This window comes from Scyliorhinus torazame, chromosome 14 (genome assembly GCF_047496885.1).
Source record: "Scyliorhinus torazame isolate Kashiwa2021f chromosome 14, sScyTor2.1, whole genome shotgun sequence".
NCBI lineage: Eukaryota > Metazoa > Chordata > Chondrichthyes > Carcharhiniformes > Scyliorhinidae > Scyliorhinus > Scyliorhinus torazame.
This window is the reverse complement of record NC_092720.1, coordinates 160,662,862-160,685,777: the sequence shown is the minus strand read 5'-3', so window position 1 is coordinate 160,685,777 and position 22,916 is coordinate 160,662,862. Positions and strand designations below refer to the sequence as shown.

The following is a 22,916-nucleotide window of genomic DNA, read 5'->3' as shown; positions in this document are numbered from 1 at the left end:
GAAAGGTTGCGCTGAATTTCCAAATCATTCATGAAGCGTTGTAACACTTTACTTGCGGATTGAGGGCCACACAACTCGCACCGATAAGGGTTTCTGCTCTTGTGCAAGTGTGATGATAGACCAGGAGATGTACTGACTGCATGAAAGCCTGGTCACACACCTCAGACCTGAATAATTTCTCATCGGTGTGGATCCACTGCTGCTTCACTAGGTCAAAGGACCAGGTGAGCGGCTAGCATAAACATTGCTTCTGAAGTTTTCCTCCCCAGTGTGAGTCCTCCGAGTATCCCAGGAGGGTCAAAGATGGCATAAAAGATTAACCACAAATCTAACAATTCATTCAATAGTTACATCACTGTGTGGGTCCTCTGATGGACATGGAGATTCCATGACTGTGAGAATGGTTTATTGCACACATCACACATGAATGGTTTCTCCCCGGTGTGAATGCGTTGATGCATGCGGAGGCTCGATGACACAGAGAATGATTTGTCACACACCTCACAAGTGAATGGTTTCTCCCCTGTATGAATTCTCTGATGGAGCAGGAGTCTTGACGAGTCAGGGAATGATTTATCGCACACCTCACATTTGAATAGCTTCTTCCCTGTGTGAGTGCGTTGGTGTGTCCGGAGATTCGATGAGTCAGAGAATGATTTGTCACACACCTCGCATGTAAATGGTTTCTCCCCTGTATGAATGCGTTGATGTGTGCGGAGATCTGATGATGACGAGAATGATTTGTCACACACCTCACACGTATATGGTTTCTCCCCTGTGTGAATACACAGATGTCTGCGGAGATCTGATGATGACGAGAATGATTTATTGCATACCTCGCACGTGAATGGTTTCTCCCCTGTGTGAATGCGTTGGTGTCTGCGCAAGTGTGATGATCGGGAGAATGATTTGATACACACTTTGCACCTGAATGGTTTCTCGCCTGTGTGAATGCGTTGGTGCACGAGGAGGGTCGAGGACTGCGGAAATGATTTGTTGCACACCTCACATGTGAATGGTTTCTCTCCTGTGTGAATGGACTGGTGATTCACCAGACCTGACAACTGTGCAAAGCCCTTGTTACACACCTCACATTTGAACGGTTTCTCCCCTGTGTGAATGCGTCGATGATTCACGAGTGTCGATGACTGTGTAAAAGCCTTGTCACACAACTCACACTTGAATGGTTTCTCTTCCATGTGGCTGTCCTGGTGTTAATGGCTCTACAACAGATGCACCTTGTGTGAGGAGACCTTGCGTATCTCTGCAGCCCTCCTCACACTTGGAACAGCCTCTCACTTGTTAGAGTGAGATTCACTTGAGTGAGTCAGTGGTTCATTAGGTTCGAAGAAAGATTGAAGTTTTCACCACATTTGGGGCCCACTCACAATTCTTCCCAGCCTCACCCTGACCAATCACCCACAGCTGAACCTTTAGAAAGGTTGGTTCTGATGGAAGGTTCCACACCACTGACCAGTTTCAGATCTGATGATATGACAAAGCTCCCCTGACCCGACTGATTTCCAGATGATGGTTTCACTGCCCAACTCCTCTGTGTTGAATAATGCTGTGAAGGGATTGGATGTCTTCCCACAGTTGTGCAGTTGTTTCTTGGGTGATGGTCAGGATTTATCTGCGGTCTATCTTCTCGGTATTCTCTGGCGTAGTACGGTGCAATCCTTCTGTAAAACAGGAAAAGGAAACATAATTTACTCTTAGCTCCTACTTCCCCTTTGCTGAGTGGTCTGACTCCAGTTTTTATTTATACTTTCAAGGAATGTGGGCACTGCTGACGAGCCAAAATTTATTGCTCATCTCCAATTTCCCTTGATAAGGTGGTGGTGAGCTGCCTTCTTGAACCGCTGCAGTTCATGTGGTGTAGGTACACCCACAGTGCTGTTCGGGAGAGAGTTCCACGATTTTGACCCAGCAACACTGAAGGAACGGTGGTATATTTCCAAGCCAGGATGGTGAGTGACTTGGAGGGGAACTTCCAGGCGATGGTGTTCACATGTGTCTGCAGCCCTTGTCCTTCTATACACTAATGGTCAGCTGTTTGGAAGGTGATGCCTAAAGAAACCTGTTGAGTTCCTGCAGTGCATCCTGTAGATGGTACACACGGGCTGCAACTGTGTGAGAGTGGTGGACGGAATGAATGTTTGTGGAAGGTATGGCATCAATCTTGTTGAGCATTATTGGAGCTGGATTGGATTGGATTTGATTTATTGTCACATGTAGAGGTACAGTGAAAAGAATTGTTCTGCGTACAGTCCAGACAGATCGTACCATACATGAAAAACATAGGACATACATAAATGAGCTGAACTCATTCAGGCCAGTGATGAGGATTCCATCATACTCCTGACTTATGCCTTGTAGATGGTGGACAGGCTTTGGGGAGTCAGGAGGTATGTTGATCGCTACAGGATTCCTAGCCTCTGAACACCTCTTGTAGCCATAGTATGGCGAATTCAGTTCAGATTCTGGTCCATTGTAATCGCCAGGATGTTGATAGGAGAGGATTCAGCGATAGTAATGCCAGTGAATGTCAAGGGGAGATGATTGGATTCTCTCTTGAGATGGTCATTGCCTGTCACTTATGTAGCCTGAATGTTACTTGTCAGCCAAAGACTTGAGTGTTGCCCAGGATTTACGGCAAATGCCCTCAAACTGCTTCAGGATTTGAGGAGTCTCAAATGGTGCTGAGCACTGTGCAATCAGTGAACATTCCCATTTCTGATATCATCGGTGCATAGTTAATGTTAAGGACTCAGAGGCCAACTCCTGCCTGACTGTATACAACTGTGGTCCCACCTCTAGTGGCTCAGTCCTGTTGGTAAATCAGGACATACCCGAGGCATTTGATAGTGGTGTCTGGGACAGTCATACTCACAGCATCACACCTTACGAACAATGTCAGGATGTTGTTTGACTAGTCTGTGAGGCAGCTCTCCCAATTGTAGCCCCCCCCCCCCCCCCCACCACCGGATGTTACTCAGGAGGACTTTGCAACGTCGACAGGTCTGGGTGGGTTATTGCCATTTCCAATGCCTAGGTTGCAAGTGTTCTACTTTTTCATTTCACTGTGACATTTGCCCTGGTTGTCCTTGCTTGGCCATTTCCGAGGACAGCTGTGAGTCAAACACATTGCGGTGCATCTGGAATCACAGGTAGATCAGACCAGGTAAGGACGGCGGATATCCTTTCCTAAAGGACATTAATGAACCAGATGGATTTTTTTGTGAAAATTGACAAAAACAGTCATCTTCCTGTTAGACACTCACTGTGGAACAGTCTCTGTCTGCTTTCCCCTGTGTGGGGATCAGATACAAGTCCTTTCTTTTTCTTCCCTTGACTGTCACACACCCTCTGTTTCCAACAGGGACACTGGATAGTGACCAGGAGCAGACAACGTGGCTACTTTCGTTCCCTCACTTCCCCATCTTCCCAGGTACCGTGAAGGCAATGTAAAAAACAGTCGGGCAGAGTGCAAAACAGACGACCCATTTACTATGGGCTCGTGTTCTGCTGGCAAAGACCAGTTGTACCCTAGAGTGAGTGTTTAATTTCAAAAACACTCGGGAGAAACGTTAATCCAATGAGGATTTTGAAATGACTCCCCTTGTTTTCAACATTATTTGCAGCAAACAAACTGGACAGGAACAGCAGCAACAAAACGGTCTCGAGTATATGCCACCTCCACAATGCCAGTGCCAAGAGGCAACTCAACATCTCTTTGAATAGCATCAGACTGAATCCTGAACAACATCCGGTTTATCTTGGAGTTCCCGTTGCTCGAACACTGACATCCGAAAAACCTCTGAACAAGATGGCAGCAAAGATCAAAACATGAAACAACCTCGGTAAACTTGCTGGCTCTTCATGGGCTGCAGATGCTCAAACCTTAAAGGTCCTCAGCTTTTGTTGCAGAGAACTGTGGACCAGAATGATACAACTCATACCAAACCAATCTTGTAGATTCCCAGCTCAACACAACAATGCATGTCATCTCATGTACCCTCCAAACAACTCAACTCCCCTGTTTCCCAGTGCTAAGCAACATTCCACCCCCTGATATAAGGAGGGAGAGTGCAACAAGAAAGCTTCTGGAGAAACTGTACATCAATCCAAGTCTGCCGTTACACAAGGACGTTACCAATCCACCTGCTGCTCGTCTCATCAGACCAGCTAATATAGCTAAGACCACTTTGCCAAGGATTAACATTAAGAGGCCCAGTGTCAGCTGGAATGGAACAACATGGCAGTGTTAAAAACCACATCCTCCTCACAGATTCCCACAGTCTGCCCACCCATCTTCAACCTGCCATACTAACATTGGGAACTCCCAGTCATTAACTTCAGGAAGCAAAGTATCGCACACACCCGTCTGCTTCAATGGGGCCGAAGTGGAATGATTGACAGCTTCAAACATCAACAACAATTTGTTCTAGTCCACCCACGTCAACGCTATGACCACAAAAGCACAACAGCACCTATACTCCCTCAGGAAGCTAAGGAAATTTGGCATGTCCACATCGACTCTTACCAACATTCACGCATGCACCATAGAAAGCATCCTATCTGGCTGCATCACAGCCTGGTATGGCAACTGCTCAGCCTAAAACCGGAAGAAACTACAGAGTGTCATGAACACTGCCCAGTCCATCATGCAAACCCGCCTCCCATCCATTGACTCTGTCCACACCTCCTGCTGCCTTGGGAAAGTGGACAGCATAGTCAAAGACTCCTCCCACCCGGCTTAGTCACTCTTCCAACTTCTTCCATTGGGCAGGAGATACAAAAGTCTGAGAACGCCACCAAACAGATTTAAAAATAGCGTCTTCCCCACAGTTACAAGATTCGTAAACGATCCTCTTATGGACTGATCTGATCTCTTCACATCTTCTCTACTGAGTAGTACTGCACTCCTGTATGTTTCACCCGATGCCTGTGTCTAAATATTTACATTGTGTATTTTATGTTTCCCCAATGTATTTTCTTTTCAGGTATGGAATGATTGTCTGAACTGTACGCAGAACAATACTTTTCACTGTACCTCAGTACACGTGACAATAAACAAATCGAATCCAATCTTCAACCGTTTCAGCACAGGCCAAGGCCTTCAGGAAGCAAATGGGCACAAGTAAGTGAAACCTTGCACAGAACCCGGACTTTCAGCTGTAGTGCACCCCAATCAATGATTAGCATAAATAAAGTTGACCGTAGGTAAAATTCAGCGGAGCTCTATTTAACCACTGTGTAAGATATTGCCTGGTTTTATGTTTACTGGGGGGGAAAAATGGGTAGGAAGTGCTGGAATCTAAGGAAAATATTGTTTCAGTGCAGTTGATTGCAGGGTTCTGGTTTATCCTGGGAAATTAGATACACTGCACTTACTCAGACTCCACATCCCAAATTCAGCTCTCAGACACAGCACTGGGCAAAACTATCAAAGCCCAGGCTTTTGGAAAGGCCGAGGCCTTCAAGTAAAATCTTTAAGGAAGACATTAAAATACGTTTGAATAAATCTGTCTCTCACCTTCTCATATTCAGCAGTGACCCATCAACAAAACTCAACCTGTAAATCAGAAGGGAAATGCTTCCAATAAACGCCTATCCAACACACAGCCAATCAAGCAGCTCAGCTCTCTGATTGACGACTCTCACAGCCATTCAGAGACAGAGGGAAGCGTTACAATCACTCTGCGTAGCCAATCACTAGGAAGGGGCGAGACTCCACTGACTCCGTGCACCACCTAGTTCTGCGCAGCCGCTTTCGAGACAGATTCTTACCCGGTGGGAACTACATTACCCAAGCTGAACGTGGCCCCGGAGCCTGCGCAGTGAGGAGCGGCTGGATCTAATCAGGAGAGCCAGCCCGCGGTGCTTGATGGGAGGTGTAGTTTTACCGCGCGCAGCGGCGGTTGGCGTCCAGCGTTCGGGAGTGGAATGTGAGGAAGCGCGAGCCCGAGCGGCTGAATCGAATTGAAAAGCAGAGACTGACCCTTGGTAGGAACCAGAGCGATGGCGGTGGGAAGATTCACCATTGCAGCAGATTCTCTGCCAACAACTGAAGAGGAAAAAATACCACAAGTCACAGCAGTCCAGCTGACTGGACAACACAGAAGACCAGTGGTTGGAGGAGGATAGTGTGGTCGGGCATGTCAAAGGCTGCAGAGAGGTTGCTTCTCTCTCCACAAATGTTTCCTGACCTGAGCATTTCCAGCATTTTCTGAATCTCAAAATTCCAGCATTGAAAGTATTTTGCCCCATTGGATTCCAAGAGCTGGCAGTGTGCACTTTAGGTCAGTGTTTTTCAAACTTTTTTTTAACCAACCTTTGGGATCCACGCTGGCCGAACTTTGTGACCCATACCGACCTTTGCAAACCACACCAGCCGACCTTCACCATTTTCTTTTACCTTGTTTTCTGCTGACAAAACGGAGGAATCGCAATCGCGCCCAAAGCACGTGATGTTGACTTTCGGGGGGGCGTGACCTGCTCTCTGCCTCCCTTCAGGCAGAAAGATTACATAGAATTTTTTAAAAATTCTTCTGCGTCTCCGATTGAGCATATTTGCGGACAACAGCCGTCTTGTAACCTTTTGTTGTATTCCCAATGCTGGCCTCTTGTACATTATTTCCTTTGCTACACATTTGGCAGCTGTACTGTTGGCTGCTATTGCCCTAAACTCTGGAAAATCTTCCTTAAACCACTCTGCCTCTTGCCGTGTTGGGTGTTCCGATGCACAAATGATCCAACACGGCTGTAGATGGTACAACTCTGTTTTATTGTCTTAACAACGACAACTACTAATTGCTGGCTTGGGTACGTGCTTCACCAGCTAATCTGTGGACCCAGCCCTATCACTATCTTAGTCAGGCATTCAGCACATAGAACATAGAACAATACAGCGCAGTACAGGCCCTTCGGCCCACGATGTTGCACCGAAACAAAAGCCATCTAACCTACACTATACCATTATCATCCATATGTTTATCCAATAAACTTTTAAATGCCCTCAATGTTGGCGAGTTCACTACTGTAGCAGGTAGGGCATTCCACGGCCTCACTACATGGTCTATGTCTGAGTGGCACGCTGTGAGCTGAGCTATTGTAGAAGCCAAGTATTTCAAATACAACTAGTATAGGTAAAAGATAGCTGTTTAAGCATAAATGTTGAGCCCCAGTTTTAAATACCCATTTATACAGCATAATTCACTTTTACTGAAGTCCGTTGTTCTGGCAAATGCATATTTTGAAGATAATTTGACACTGCTTGTGCTAATTGTCAAGGACAAGGTATTTAAAAACCTTACCTTTACAGGAGCAGCCCTTTGGATTTCGGCGGCAGCGGTGCGCAGGGGCCTTCTTGGAGGTGAGTAGTGTATTTAAAAACCTTACCTTTACAGGAGCAGCCCTTTGGATTTCGGCGGCAGCGGTGCGCAGGGGCCTTCTGGGAGGTGAGTAGTGTATTTAAAAACCTTACCTTTACAGGAGCAGCCCTTTGGATTTCGGTGGCAGCGGTGCGCAGGGGCCTTCTGGGAGGTGAGTAGTGTATTTAAAAAGCCTTGCCTGGTCCCGTGTCTGTTCTTCTTTTCTGTGTTATTTGTTTTTATATAAGGCGGGAACCGGAAGTTCGACCTCTGGCAAGTCCCCCCCCCCGCCCCCCCCCCCCCAACCAATAAATTCTGGTGGAGAGGAAACCCGAGACACTACACGTGTAGTGTCTCCCACCCGCCCTCCTCCTCTAACCTAATAATAAGACCCATTGGTGTAAGGTAAGTGCCATATTATATTATTATTATATTATTAGCATTGTGCAGGTCAAGGTTCGGAGGTGGAGGAGCAGTCTCTGTCAGCGAGAGAACCTGAGAACATCTCAGACACTCAGAAGGTAAGTAAGTGATTTTTACTTATTTTTACTTTTATACCTTTTTTCAAATTGTGTGTGTCGGGGGGAAACTGAAGTGACATCACAGAAAAGCTGTGGCCAGAGTGGCTGGTTGGGATTCTAACCTAAATTTTAAAAAAAATTTGAGTATTTGGGAACTAATTAAACATCATAACTTAATTATAATTTAGAGGATATCTAAGCCAGAGATCGGAGAGTATTATAGTTAGCTATCGCATTTCTATTAGAAATCTAGTGCTAGGAAACAGATAGTTGACAGTAACTTTGCAATTTAAAAAAAAAAGTATTAAAAAAAAAAAAGACAAATTTTAATTTTAATTAATTGACGCAATGTCAGTTAGAGGGGTGCTGTGCTCTGACTGTGAGATGTGGCAGGTCCGGGAGGCTTCCAGCGTCCCGGATGGCTTCATCTGCAGAAAGTGCACCCAACTGCAGCTCCTCACAGACCGCATGGTTCGGTTGGAGCAGCAATTGGATGCACTTAGGAGCATGCAGGTGGCGGAAAGCGTCATAGATCGCAGTTATGTAAATGTGGTCACACCCAAGGTGCAGGCAGAGAAATGGGTGACCACCAGAAAGGGCAGGCAGTCAGTGCAGGAATCCCCTGTGGTTGTCCCCCTCTCGAACAGATGTACCCCTTTGGATACTGTCGGGGGGGATAGCCTATCAGGGGAAAACAGCAGCAGCCAGAGCAGTGGCACCACGGCTGGCTCTGATGTTCAGAAGGGAGGGTCAAAGCGCAGAAGAGTAATAGTAATAGGGGACTCTATAGTCAGGGGCACAGATAGGCGCTTCTGTGGACGTGAAAGAGACTCCAGGATGGTATGTTGCCTCCCTGGTGCCAGGGTCCAGGATGTCTCCGAACGGGTAGAGGGAATCCTGAAGGGGGAGGGCAAACAGGCAGAGGTCGTTGTACATATTGGTACTAACGACATAGGCAGGAAGGGGCATGAGGTCCTGCAGCAGGAGTTCAGGGAGCTAGGCAGAAAGTTAAAAGACAGGACCTCGAGGGTTGTAATCTCGGGATTACTCCCTGTGCCACGTGCCAGTGAGGCTAGAAATAGGAAGATAGAGCAGACAAACACGTGGCTAAACAGCTGGTGTAGGAGGGAGGGTTTCCGTTATCTGGACCACTGGGAGCTCTTCCGGGGCAGGTGTGACCTGTATAAGATGGACGGGTTGCATCTAAACCGGAGAGGCATAAATATCCTGGCCGCGAGGTTTGCTAGTGTCACACGGGAGGGTTTAAACTAGTATGGCAGGGGGGTGGGCACGGGAGCAATAGGTCAGAAGGTGAGAGCATTGAGGGAGAACTAGGGAATAGGGACAGTGTGGCTCTGAGGCAGAGCAGACGGGGAGAAGTTGCTGAACACAGTGGGTCTGGTGGCCTGAAGTGCATATGTTTTAATGCAAGGAGCATTACGGGTAAGGCAGATGAACTTAGAGCTTGGATTACTACTTGGAACTATGATGTTGTTGCCATTACAGAGACCTGGTTGAGGGAAGGGCAGGATTGGCAGCTAAACGTTCCAGGATTTAGATGTTTCAGGCGGGATAGAGGGGGATGTAAAAGGGGAGGCGGAGTTGCGCTACTTGTTCGGGAGAATATCACAGCTATACTGCGAGAGGACACCTCAGAGGGCAGTGAGGCTATATGGGTAGAGATCAGGAATAAGAAGGGTGCAGTCACAATGTTGGGGGTATACTACAGGCCTCCCAACAGCCAGCGGGAGATAGAGGAGCAGATAGGTAGACAGATTTTGGAAAAGAGTAAAAACAACAGGGTTGTGGTGATGGGAGACTTCAACTTCCCCAATATTGACTGGGACTCACTGAGTGCCAGGGGCTTAGATGAGGCGGAGTTTGTAAGGAGCATCCAGGAGGGCTTCTTAAAACAATATGTGGACAGCCCAACTAGGGAAGGGGCGGTATTGGACCTGGGATTGGGGAATGAGCCGGGCCAGGTGGTAGATGTTTCAGTAGGGGAGCATTTCGGTAACAGTGACCACAATTCAGTAAGTTTTAAAGTACTGGTGGACAAGGATAAGAGTGGTCCGAGGATGAATGTGCTAAATTGGGGGAAGGCTAATTATAACAATATTAGGCGGGAACTGAAGAACATAGATTGGGGGCGGATGTTTGAGGACAAATCAACATCTGACATGTGGGAGGCTTTCAAGTGTCAGTTGAAAGGAATACAGGACAGGCATGTTCCTGTGAGGAAGAAAGATAAATACGGCAATTTTCGGGAACCTTGGATGACGAGTGATATTGTAGGCCTCGTCAAAAAGAAAAAGGAGGCATTTGTCAGGGCTAAAAGGCTGGAAACAGACGAAGCCTGTGTGGCATATAAGGAAAGTAGGAAGGAACTTAAGCAAGGAGTCAGGAGGGCTAGAAGGGGTCATGAAAAGTCATTGGCAAATAGGGTTAAGGAAAATCCAAGGCTTTTTACACGTACATGAAAAGCAAGAGGGTAGCCAGGGAAAGGGTTGGCCCACTGAAGGATAGGCAAGGGAATCTATGTGTGGAGCCAGAGGAAATGGGCGAGGTACTAAATGAATACTTTGCATCAGTATTCACCAAAGAGAAGGAATTGGTAGATGTTGAGTCTGGAGAAGGGGGTGTAGATAGCCTGGGTAACATTGAGATCCAAAAAGACGAGGTGTTGGGTGTCTTAAAATATATTAAGGTAGATAAGTCCCCAGGGCCTGATGGGATCTACCCCAGAATACTGAAGGAGGCTGGAGAGGAAATTGCTGAGGCCTTGACAGAAATCTTTGGATCCTCGCTGTCTTCAGGGGATGTCCCGGAGGACTGGAGAATAGCCAATGTTGTTCCTCTGTTTAAGAAGGGTAGCAAGGATAATCCCGGGAACTACCGGCCGGTGAGCCTTACTTCAGTGGTAGGGAAATTACTGGAGAGAATTCTTCGAGACAGGATCTACTCCAATTTGGAAGCAAATGGACGTATTAGTGAGAGGCAGCACGGTTTTGTGAAGGGGAGGTCGTGTCTCACTAACTTGATAGAGTTTTTCGAGGAGGTCACTAAGATGATTGATGCAGGTAGGGCAGTAGATGTTGTCTATATGGACTTCAGTAAGGCCTTTGACAAGGTCCCTCATGGTAGACTAGTACAAAAGGTGAAGTCACACGGGATCAGGGGTGAACTGGCAAGGTGGATACAGAACTGGCTAGGCCATAGAAGGCAGAGGGTAGCAATGGAGGGATGCTTTTCTAATTGGAGGGCTGTGACCAGTGGTGTTCCACAGGGATCAGTGTTGGGACCTTTGCTGTTTGTAGTATATATAAATGATTTGGAGGAAAATGTAACTGGTCTGATTAGTAAGTTTGCAGACGACACAAAGGTTGGTGGAATTGCGGATAGCGATGAGGACTGTCAGAGGATACAGCAGGATTTAGATTGTCTGGAGACTTGGGCGGAGAGATGGCAGATGGAGTTTAATCCGGACAAATGTGAGGTAATGCATTTTGGAAGGGCTAATGCAGGTAGGGAATATACAGTGAATGGTAGAACCCTCAAGAGTATTGAAAGTCAAAGAGATCTAGGAGTACAGGTCCACAGGTCATTGAAAGGGGCAACACAGGTGGAGAAGGTAGTCAAGAAGGCATACGGCATGCTTGCCTTCATTGGCCGGGGCATTGAGTATAAGAATTGGCAAGTCATGTTGCAGCTGTATAGAACCTTAGTTAGGCCACACTTGGAGTATAGTGTTCAATTCTGGTCGCCACACTACCAGAAGGATGTGGAGGCTTTAGAGAGGGTGCAGAAGAGATTTACCAGAATGTTGCCTGGTATGGAGGGCATAAGCTATGAGGAGCGATTGAATAAACTCGGTTTGTTCTCACTGGAACGAAGGAGGTTGAGGGGCGACCTGATAGCGGTATACAAAATTATGAGGGGCATAGACAGAGTGGATAGTCAGAGGCTTTTCCCCAGGGTAGAGGGGTCAATTACTAGGGGGCATAGGTTGAAGGTGAGAGGGGCAAGGTTTAGAGTAGATGTACGAGGCAAGTTTTTTACACAGAGGGTAGTGGGTGCCTGGAACTCACTACCGGAGGAGGTAGTGGAAGCAGGGACGATAGGGACATTTAAGGGGCATCTTGACAAATATATGAATAGGATGGGAATAGAAGGATACGGACCCAGGAAGTGTAGAAGATTGTAGTTTAGTCAGGCAGTATGATCGGCACGGGCTTGGAGGGCCGAAGGGCCTGTTCCTGTGCTGTACATTTCTTTGTTCTTTGTTCTTTGACAGGGACTGACTACACGGCAACATGAAGGCACCATTGTTCACAATGCAGATAACAGCTAGGTCAGAAAAGCTGATGTTGCACATTGAAGATGGACGGCTTGCCATCAAATCAAATGTGTTTGAGTCTAACCCAAACCAATTAGGATTATATTGGGGTGTGATTAGAAAACTTAAGACAGATATGAAAGTGTACAACTGAAAAGTTTCCCCTGCCATTTTCGTTTAGTTTTTTGTGTGTTGTCTGTGGTTTTATTGTCTTTGAAGGTGTGTTGTGCTGTGTTGTCTTTCTGTTAGTTTAGTCAGTTTTTGCCTTTGATTCTAGTCTCCAGTTTTGTTTTAGTGTTTAGTTTTTAGGTAATTGTCTTTGGGGGTTCTGTCAGCCTAACAGTCTGTGTCAGTGATGTTAGTCCACTTTTGACTTTGAGTTTGAGTTTAGCTGAAGATTAGCTTTCTCTCTCTCTTCATGTTTCATTGCCAGACTTTGACCTTTTAAAAGTTACTTTCGAGCTGTCTGCCTAAGCAAAGAAAGATAATGTCTGTAATTCTCTGAAAGCTTCGAATTGTCTACGAATTGCCTTTTAAATGACTTTCAAATTGTAATCAAGCGACTACAAATAAAACAATTCTTTTTGGCACCTGAGGAGTTTATACTGCAAATTTCTGCTGAGTTCCAGTATTCGCAAAGTGCTACTGATAACCGAATAGCAGAGATGATATAAATTCCTTCAACTATACACAGTCGAATAATACAAGGAATCGAACAACTTAACACAGTCTACAAATATTACAAATCTTACAACTTGTCGTATTGCGCCAGGACTTGATTCATCAACTAAGTTTCCCCCAAACTTGGCGTAGTTCGACAGGTTAAGATCCTTATAAATTAAAGATTCCTTCAGCTATCTCCTGGTAGAATGAGTGGGAACTGTGGTGTTCCCTGTTTTATAGTGCGTGTGCTCTCACTGGTGATTGGCTGCAATGTTCTGTGTGTGCTGGTTGGTCCAACTACCTGTCCATCAATGTGTGTGTAATTGCACCATGATATGCTGATGTGGATATCACGACACCTCTTTAACTCTCTCTGTCACTTCCTTTAAGTCTCCGTCTGTCGCGGCACTCCCAATTGCGCAAATTCGAGCGCAGCAGCCGGCTTTTAACAAAGCCAGCTGAGAGCAGCCTTCAGAACAGCCGTGACGATATTTTAAAAATGCAGCCGCAGTGCGCATGTGTGCCCGCTCATTGGTGCTGTTATGGGCGAGGCTTTTCAAAACCCCAAAATGTATCATGGAGTTCAATCAACCCTTTCATGGATTTGTTGCCTTTCCGAGCACACGGCTTTCTCCCTAAGTGTGGGATTACAATTATGGACATGTGGGTTTTTAAACACAAAACACTGTTTATTTCATGAACTCAACTTAACATCTTAAATAAACATTGGATCTCTTAACACCCCTTACTTCAAAGATAAGTCAGAAAATATTGCAACAGTAAATAATTCCTTAAAATATTCCTTCAAACTTCCAAGAGACTTAACACCTTTAAACAGTATCACATCAGGTTAAAGGATCGATATATTTTCTGTAGAATGGCAGAGACTTGCAAACTGGCTTTCTACTTTTAAACTGCTCTCAGCAAAACCAGCCAGGCACTTTTTAGCTGCTCTCAGCAAAACCAAACTGCAAAACTTGCAGCTCTCTGGAAACACACAGACACTGCTTTTAAACTGAAACTAAAAACCTGCAAAATGGCTGACCTAAAGCCCAGCCCCACCCACTCTCTGACATCACTGTTTTCTTAAAGGTACATGGCTTACACATCCATTTCTTAAAGGCACTCTTGCATGACACCTCTTTCTCCCCCCCCCCCCCCCCATGAAAACAAAATAAACCATCAACTTAAAGATGGTTTCATTTTTCACTTTTGCACCATCCACTAAGAAATGCACACAGTAAACATACATTTTCATTTAAAGAAAACACACGCAAACAGGTATAATAATATAGTCCATTTTTCTTTGGTCTTCTTCCTTCAGTCTCTGAAAATCTGCTGTCCATTGAAATTTTTGACGTTTCTTTAGCAAGTCCATCAGTGGAGTAATAACGCCACAAAACCGTTGCACAACTGTTCGATCAAATTCATTCATGCTAGAAGATCGCATTATTTCCCTTCGTCTTGATATCGGAAACTTCGCAAGGAAAGTGATTCAGGCTTCTCCAAATTCACTTTCGGCTAGGTTCATCACCAAACCTGCCTCCTGAAGTCGATCGAAGAACTCCATATGATGTTTTAAATGTTCTTTCCATGTCTGGAAGTTGGAAATAAAAGCAGATTGTCCCACTTTCTCAATGCAATCCTTTAAACGTGGGATAGGATATGAGTCCGTTCTTGTAACTGCATTCACCTTTCTATAGTCCACACACAATCTTTGGGTACCATCTGGTTTAGGTACCATCGTTATGGGTGAGCTCCATTGGCTGCAACCCCCTTCAATTATGCCACTCTTCAGCATACACTCAATCTCTATGTTAACCTGTACCAATTTTAAATGATTAAGTCTATATGGATGTTGTTTGATAGGAACAGCATTTCCCACATCTACATCATGTATAGCCATTTTAGTACTTCCCAATTTATCTCTGCAGACTTGCCCATGTGATATCAATAATTCTTTCAGGTCAGTTAGTTTTTCCTCTGGAAGGTAATTTAACAATTCGTCCCAATTTTTAAGAACATCCTCATTTTCCAATTTAATTTGAGGGATGTCAAATTCACAGTCATCTGGATTTGGTTCGTCACTTTTGAGGTAGAATCATTAAAACCTCCTTTTTCTCTCCTTCCCTTTCAAAGTACCTTTTAAGCAGATTCACATGACACACTCGGTGAGTCTTCCTTCTATCTGGTGTTTTTACCACATAATTCACCTCACTTAATTTCCTTTCAATGTGATACGGTCCACAAAACCTAGCTTTTAAAGGCTCCCCTACCACTGGTGACAACACTAAAACATTATCCCCACTGGCAAAACTACGAACTTTGGATTTCTTGTCCGCTACCCGTTTCATCACATTTTGTGCAACTTTCAAATGTTGTCTCGCCAATTCACCTGCTCTATTTAATCGTTCCCTAAAATTTGACACGTAATCCAATAGTGTAAATGTACTGGAATGGCCTCTGGAAACCTTGTCGACACATCCATTACAGTCAAAATATATTGATTCCCACTTTTTGTTTTAGGAAGTGGTCCTACACAATCGATTAGGACCCTTGTAAAAGGTTCCTCAAATGCTGGAATGGGTATTTAGGGCGCTGGTTTCATCACTGCTTGAGGTTTCCCTATCACTTGACATGTGTGACATGATTGACAAAATGTAACTACATCTTTATGTAGTCCAGGCCAATAAAAATGTTTCTGGATTTTAGCTTGAGTTTTCCTTATTCCCAAATGACCTACTCGTACCTCATGTGCAACTCGCAACATCTCCTTTCTATACCCTACCGGCAACACTACTTGATGAACTTCTGCCCACTTTTCATCCGCCTTCATATCTCCATTTTCTCACCAAGACATCATTTTTACGGTAATAACACTCTGGTATATTCTCAGATTCCTCTTCCGTACATGCTTTCTGATTTATCCATTTTATTTCTACATCTTTCTGTTGAAACTCTGCCAATTTTCCTGAACTAAAAATATCCTCCTCATTCTCCACCTGTTCTTGTTATTTTTCAACCATCTGATCAAAAATCGTTTCCGATGATTGCACTTCAACTTCATCTTCACTCTTTGATTTCTCCTCTTGTCTTAACCTGTGACTTTGCTACTTTGTTACTACAGAATCCGGTAAAATCCCAGGATATTCGTCCTTCAACAGTTCAGTTGACTGATTTTCCACTGGCTTATCAACCATAGTAGGCATCACTCCCACCTGCGATCCAGCTATATCATAACCCAAGATGAACTGTATTCCTGGACAAGATAGTTTATCTATTACTCCTACCACCACTCTTCACTGGACTTTCCAACCTTACCTTATATAAAGGAACGCTACTCCTCTCACCCTGAATTCCACATATCACCACCTTTTCTGGCAACATTCTTCCCAAACTACATAATTCCTCATCTCTTACCGTTAAAGATTGACTAGCCCCTGTATCTCTTAAAACTGTAACTTCTTTACCTGCTCCTCCTGATACACATGAGTAATCTTTACCCACACAAGTAAATTCTTTCTAGACATCTGTCACCTTCTTAACAATTACTTCTTGAACAGGCTGTACAATCATTTGCACCTCCTTCGCTTCCCTTGGGCTTTCCTTTACCACTCTAACAAACCCCACTGTCTTATCCTGTTTTACCACATCAGCCTTCCCAGTGCTTTTCTTCAACCACCAACACTGTGACTTTACATGGCCTAGTTTATTACAGTGAAAACATCTGAAACTTTTCATTTCTTTTCCACCCTCCTGGATTTCTTTTTTAATCTGAGGTACACTCTCTTTATTGTCTCCCACCAGATCACCTCTACCTTTACCACTTGAGTATTTCTGATGTCCCCAGTTTCTATCCCTCACCGGCTGAAACTGATGTCGGAAACCAATTTTTGATTTATGAACAAATTCATAATCATCTGCCATTTCTGCTGCTAATCTCGCAGTTTTAACCCTCTGTTCTTCCACATGAGTTCTCACTACATCAGGAATTGAATTTTTAAACTCCTCCAAAAGTATAATTTCTCTGAGAGCTTTGTACGTTTGGTCTATTTTCAAAGCCCTTATCCACCTATCAAAATGACTCTGTTTGAGCCTTTCAAACTCCATGTATGTTTGACCAAATTCTTTCCTTAAATTTCTAAACCTTTGTCTGTAAGCTTCAGGCACTAGCTCATATGCACTTAAGATGGATATCTTTACCTCCTCATATGTTCCAGATACCTCCTCAGGTAGTGATGCAAACACTCCACTAGCTCTACCTACCAGCTTTGTTTGAATCAGTAACACCCACATGTCCTGTGGCCATTTCATTTGTTTAGCTACCTTCTCAAATGAAATGAAAAAGGCTTCCACTTCCTTCTCGTCAAACCTTGGCAATGCTTGGACATATTTAAATAGATTGCCACCAAGCTTTCGACTATGACGCTCTTTCTCACTATCCTCATCACTATCATCCAACTGTACGTTTCCCTTTACGTCTGCCAATTTTAACTGATTGTTATATTTCCTGGCCATTTTCTGAAGTTCAAACTCCCTCTCTTTATCTTTTTGTTCTGCTGGGGCTATTCTTTTCTCCTTTCTTCTCTCTCCTTTTCTTTTTCCTCTCTTTCTTTTTTTTTCCTCTCTCACTCTTTCTCTTTCTTTTTCCTCTCTCTCACTCTCGTATTCCAGCCGCTTTAATTCTTTCTGATGTTCCATTTGTTTAATTTGCAACTGAATTTTTGCCATTTCCAATGAGTCAAACTCTATCTCAGGTTACTTTAAATGCTTAACCACCGCCATAATTACCTAATCTTTTCGCATTTTATCAGGAAAGGTTAACTGCAATGTTTTTGCCAAATCTGCTGTTTGCGTTTCGTTTCTACCCGTAAAGTACTATGTGTGACATTCTCCACCCCCAAAAACATCTGAGCCTCTGAAAGAGCCATTGTTCACAACACTCTCCCCACTTAAACTAAAATACCACACCGGAAAAGCACCAATCCTTCACTGTCTTTAAGTTCACAAAAGCTAATCCAATATAGATTATCCCCCTCGAGCCCCCAATTGTTAAGGGCGAGGCTTTTCACAACCCCAAAATGTATCATGGAGTTCAACCAACCTTTCCCTTTAATGGATTTGTTGCTTTTCCAAGCACACGGCTTTCTCCTTAGGTGTGGGATTACAATTATGGACATGTGGATTTTTAAATCAACGGTTTATTCACATTTTAAATTCACTGTTTATTCCATGAACTCAACTTAACATCTTAAAGAAACATTGGATCTCTTAACACCCCTTACTCCAAAGATAAGTCAGAAACTATTGCAACAGTAAATAATTCATTAAAGTGTTCCTTCAAACTTGCAAGAGACTTAACACCTTTAAACAGTATCACATCAGGTTAAAGGATATATATATTTTCTGTAGAATGGCAGAGACTGTCGCAAACTGGCTTTCTACTTTTAAACTGCTCTCAGCAAAACCAGCCAGGCACTTTTTAGGTGCTCTCAGCAAAACCAAACTGCAAAACTTGCAGCTCTCTGGAAACACACAGACACTGCTTTTAAACTGAAACTAAAAACCTGCAAAATGGCTGACCTAAAGCCCAGCCCCACCCACTCTCTGACATCACTGTTTTCTTAAAGGTACATTGCTTACACATCCATTTCTTAAAGGCATTCTTGCATGACAGTGCGCATGCGCAAACATCTGCATGCGCATCGATGAGCGGGCACGCATGCGCAGTGCAGCTGCATTTTTTAAATATGGTTGCGGCCTTTCTGAAGGCCGCTCGCAGTTGGCATTGTTAAAAGCCGGCTGCTGCGCGCGAATTTGCGCAATCAGGAGGGCTGCGACGGATGGCTGTGACCCTCCCGACACCCGCCCGCGACCCACCCGCGTGTCGCGACCCTGACTTTGAAAATGCCTGCTTCAGGGAAGTGGAGACTATAGGCTGATTTGATGGAGCTTTGAAAATAATAACAGTTTGCCATCATGACTTCATGTGGACAAATTATTTAAATTGTAGAGGTTAGGGAGGACCAAAGGTCATATTTACAATTTGCGAAAGGACAGAACTATAGATTCATCAATCATTTAAAAGTAACAAGGCAGCTCAACAAGGATCTTTTATTTAAAAAATCAACACTAACACGGGTCCATTTTTGAAGGAATAGAATTGAAAAGCAGAGAAGTGATGTTGAACGTGTCTCAAATCTTGTTTTGACCACACTTGGGAGAGCTGGGACAGTTCAGATCAGCATATTGAAAGGCCAGAAAGGAACTGTAGAAGATGCAAAAAAAATAAAAAAATTTATAAGGATGATATTGAGAATTGACTATAAGGAAAGACTGAAGAGGTCAGCACTCTTTCCCCAGAAAAGTTTAGACTGAGGAGAATATCATAGAAATTGTTAAAATGATGAAGTATAAAATTAATAATTTTGGAGTAAATGGAAAGACAATGTTCTCACTTTATGGGGGAGTCCAAAACTAGAGTCCGAAATATAAATAGGCAATAATAAATCCAATGAGGAATTCCAGAGAAACTTCTTGCCCAAGAGAATGATTAGAATGTGGAACTTGCTCCCACAGGGAATGGTTGATGCAAATTGTTTTGATGTATTTGATGGGAAGCCAAGTAAGTAGATGAGGGAGAAAACAATAGAAGGTCCTGCTGAAAGGGTGAGAAAAAAATAGATCGGGAGAAAGCTCATGTGGAACATAAGCCCTGTAGAAAGCAGATGGACCGAATGATCTGTCTCTGTGCTGATGGGGTCAGATAAAAATATGTATTTTTGCCAACACAGTTTTCGTGTTTTACTCCATTGACACATTTGTAAGTGAAGAATCAGGTAGCAGCCAGGAACAAATAGGGAGCAGGTCAAATAATTACAGTGTGTTTTAGGCACAGTGTTTAATTCCCAGTTGAAGCAAGTTGGCCAGATCACCTGTCACTGATGGAGAGGGAGTCAGTTTTCCAGTTTGGAACGACAGTCAGATTAGGGCCTCAAAGGAGAGTCAGGTATTTTTTTATCAGAGATGGGATTTTGTGAACGTGAGATTGTTCAGCACAAGAGATTTATATTGATTAATATTCCGAACTGTGAAAACGCCTCTTAAAACCCCTAGTTTCTAACCTGTGCCCTGGCTACAACTTCAATGTGACCAGAATTATGGCAGAATTATTCACATATTGACCTTTCGTTGCTGCTTCTTTCAGTCTGATGTGTTGTACAGCAGCTCTCATTCCACTCAGCTTGTCTACCTCCAGCAGTTCCAGCATAGATTACTCCGAATACATTCTTCTGTAAAATATTCACTTCTTCCTTCAGATTGTTTACAATCAAATCAACCCCAGATGCTTTTCAAGACTTTCTTTTGTCATATTGTTTTGACTTCTAGCAGCAAAAGGACAGTTTCTAGAAGCAGTTTCTATGAAATGGAACTTGCCACCTCTGTAGGTGTTTAGTTATTTACCTTCTCACACCTAGTGGTGCCAAAGGCAGATTTTCATCTGTTCCCAAAGCAAGGTTTTTCCTGGAGTAGGTCACTATGTCACCAGAGACTTATAGCTTGAGGGTGCGCCACTCCATATTAAGCATGTCTGATCAGGAATCTCTCCCTCTCTTACCGTCAGTCATTGGTGTGATGGAAGGATTTTCCAGGATAATACTCAACCTCCACCTATGTTATCTTACCTGTAACGGCACCCTGGATGAGTGCGCAATTGGTTCCAGACCCGGAGTCCCAACATAAGTGAATTAATCAATAATTCATGTTTTCCTGAGATCTTTAATCCTGAACTGCTCTAATGAGTTACAGATACCAGATATATAAGTAAAAAATTAACAAACTGTTTATAATGAGATAAAAAGTCAATATATAAAGAAATAACAGGACAGTGGTCTACTAGTCCACCTAATCCCAAAACCCCATCCCACCCACCACCCAGACACAGAGATAGACACACAGTAAGGGTTGGAGATGATTTTTAAAAATGGGGATTAAGGGAAAGGTTTGAGATGACTGCAGTTGTGGCCTCTGGGGAGTAGATTCATTCAAGAGTTTCAGGTCGGCGCATTTCCGTCCTTCGACCATCAGATGGCATTTCACGCAAGAGTTCCCTGTCGGTGCAATTCATAGATTATCATAGAATTTACAGTGCAGAAGGAGGCCATTCGGCCCATCGAGTCTGCACCGGCTCTTGGAAAGAGCACCCTACCCAAGGTCAACACCTCCACCCTATCCCCATAGCCCAGTAACCCCACCCAACACTAAGGGCAATTTTGGACACGAAGGGCAATTTATCATGGCCAATCCACCTAACCTGCACATCTTTGGACTGTGGGAGGAAACCGGAGCACCCGGAGGAAACCCACGCGCACACGGGGAGGATGTGCAGACTCCGCACACCTGCCACCACCAGGTTGAGCTTTACACAGGATTTAGGTTGATGCACTTCCGCTCCCCGACCACCAGGTGAAGCCTCTGCCTCCCATAGATATTACAAGGCTTCAAATCTTTCATTTGCATGGTTTCTGTACACAAATACCGGCTGTATTATAAAGAGTGCTCTCAGATTAAGCTTCAATTTGAGCTCTTCCCCAGTGCCTCAGACAGGATTAATAGGTTACAGACCTGGTGAGTGACTGCTTGTTTTCTTACTCCAGAAGCCTTCCACATTCGTGAGTGCTACCTGTGACCTTTCACCAGGAGAGCCTTCATAGAACTGGCTTTGAGGTTTGAGAAATTGTCTGGGAGAGAGAGAGGAAGAGCAGCAGAGACAGAGTGCCTTCCAAGTGCAATCTGGCTGACTCCTTCTCAGAACTGACAAAATGGCCCTGGCTTCTGAAAAACTCCACCAATCCCAGGCAACAAAAAGGAGATGGCTGAGAATTCTACATTCACTGATTGGCTGCTTGTGAAGCCTATCAAACTGGCATCATGGGCTCTGCCACAGAACCCAAAGGGGATGTCTTGGTTTGTTCCATTATAACAGGGGTGTTTTTAGTGTTTCCAAAATCTGTTGTTTAAACGGAAATCTCTGTGTTGCAGCAGCTCGCAATCAGACTGTAGATTAAAGGCAGACAGCAGGCCCAGGATTAACAGGAGACACAGAACAGACAAAGGTTTTACAACAATGTCCTAACACAACCTATCCTTCTATTTCATTCCCCCTCATCTACGTACCTGCCTTCTCTTCAAAACTATTTGCTTCAACCATTCCCTGTGGAGAAATTTCCACGTTCTAATCAATGTCTTGGGAAAGATATCATAGCATTTACAGTGCAAAAAGAGGCCATTTGGTCCATGGAGTCTGCACTGTCCCATGGAAAGGTCACCCTACCTAAGCCCACACCTTTACCCTATCCCAGTAACCCCATCTAACGTGTTTGGACACTAAGGGCAATTTAGCATGGCCAATCCACCTAACCTGCACATATTTGGACTATGGGAGGAAACTGGAGTACCCGGAGGAAACCCACGCAGACACAGGGCAAATGTGCAGACTCCGCACAAACACTGACCCAAGCCGGGAATTGAACCTGAGACCCTGGAGCTGTGAAGCAACTGTGCTAATCACTGTGCTACCGTGCCACTCTTAGATGATATATAAATACTCTGAACTAGAAATTCTAAACCCATTAATGGAGAAAGTACACCAGCCGACACTGAGATTGACCAAAATATTGTGTACAGAACACATACTGGGGCATTTATTAGAGGCCCCCAACTGCGAGAGATAGAGGAGCTGATAGAGCAATTTTGGATAGGTGCAAAAGTAATAGGGTTGTTGTGGTAGGGGATTTTAATTTCCCCTATATTGACTGGGACTCACTTAGTGCTTGGGGGTTTGGGTGGGGCAGAGTTTGTAAGGTGTATCCAGGAAGCCTGTCCATGCAGACAGTCCAACTAGGGAAGGGCCAGTACTGTATCTGGTATTGGGGAATGAGCCTGGACAGGTGGTTGAGGTTTCATTTTGGGGGTAGTGACCACAATTCTGTAAGTTTGAGGGTACTTTTGGATAGGGAT

At 44.3% G+C, this 22,916-nt stretch overlaps 1 protein-coding gene across 1 annotated transcript in view; it reads right to left on the bottom strand.

Moving 5' to 3' along the window:
* LOC140389064 (uncharacterized) overlaps positions 1-21,709 on the bottom strand; it is a 63,869-nt gene extending 42,160 nt beyond the window's left edge. Inside the window, exons 1-2 of the mRNA XM_072473226.1 lie at positions 21,522-21,709; positions 351-1,682 (exon numbers count right to left, since the gene is read on the bottom strand). Coding sequence (XP_072329327.1) covers positions 351-1,199 — 849 coding nt within the window. The 5' untranslated portion in view covers positions 1,200-1,682; positions 21,522-21,709. The remainder of the gene's footprint in view (positions 1-350; positions 1,683-21,521) is intronic.
* Positions 21,710-22,916: the final 1,207 nt, after the last annotated feature.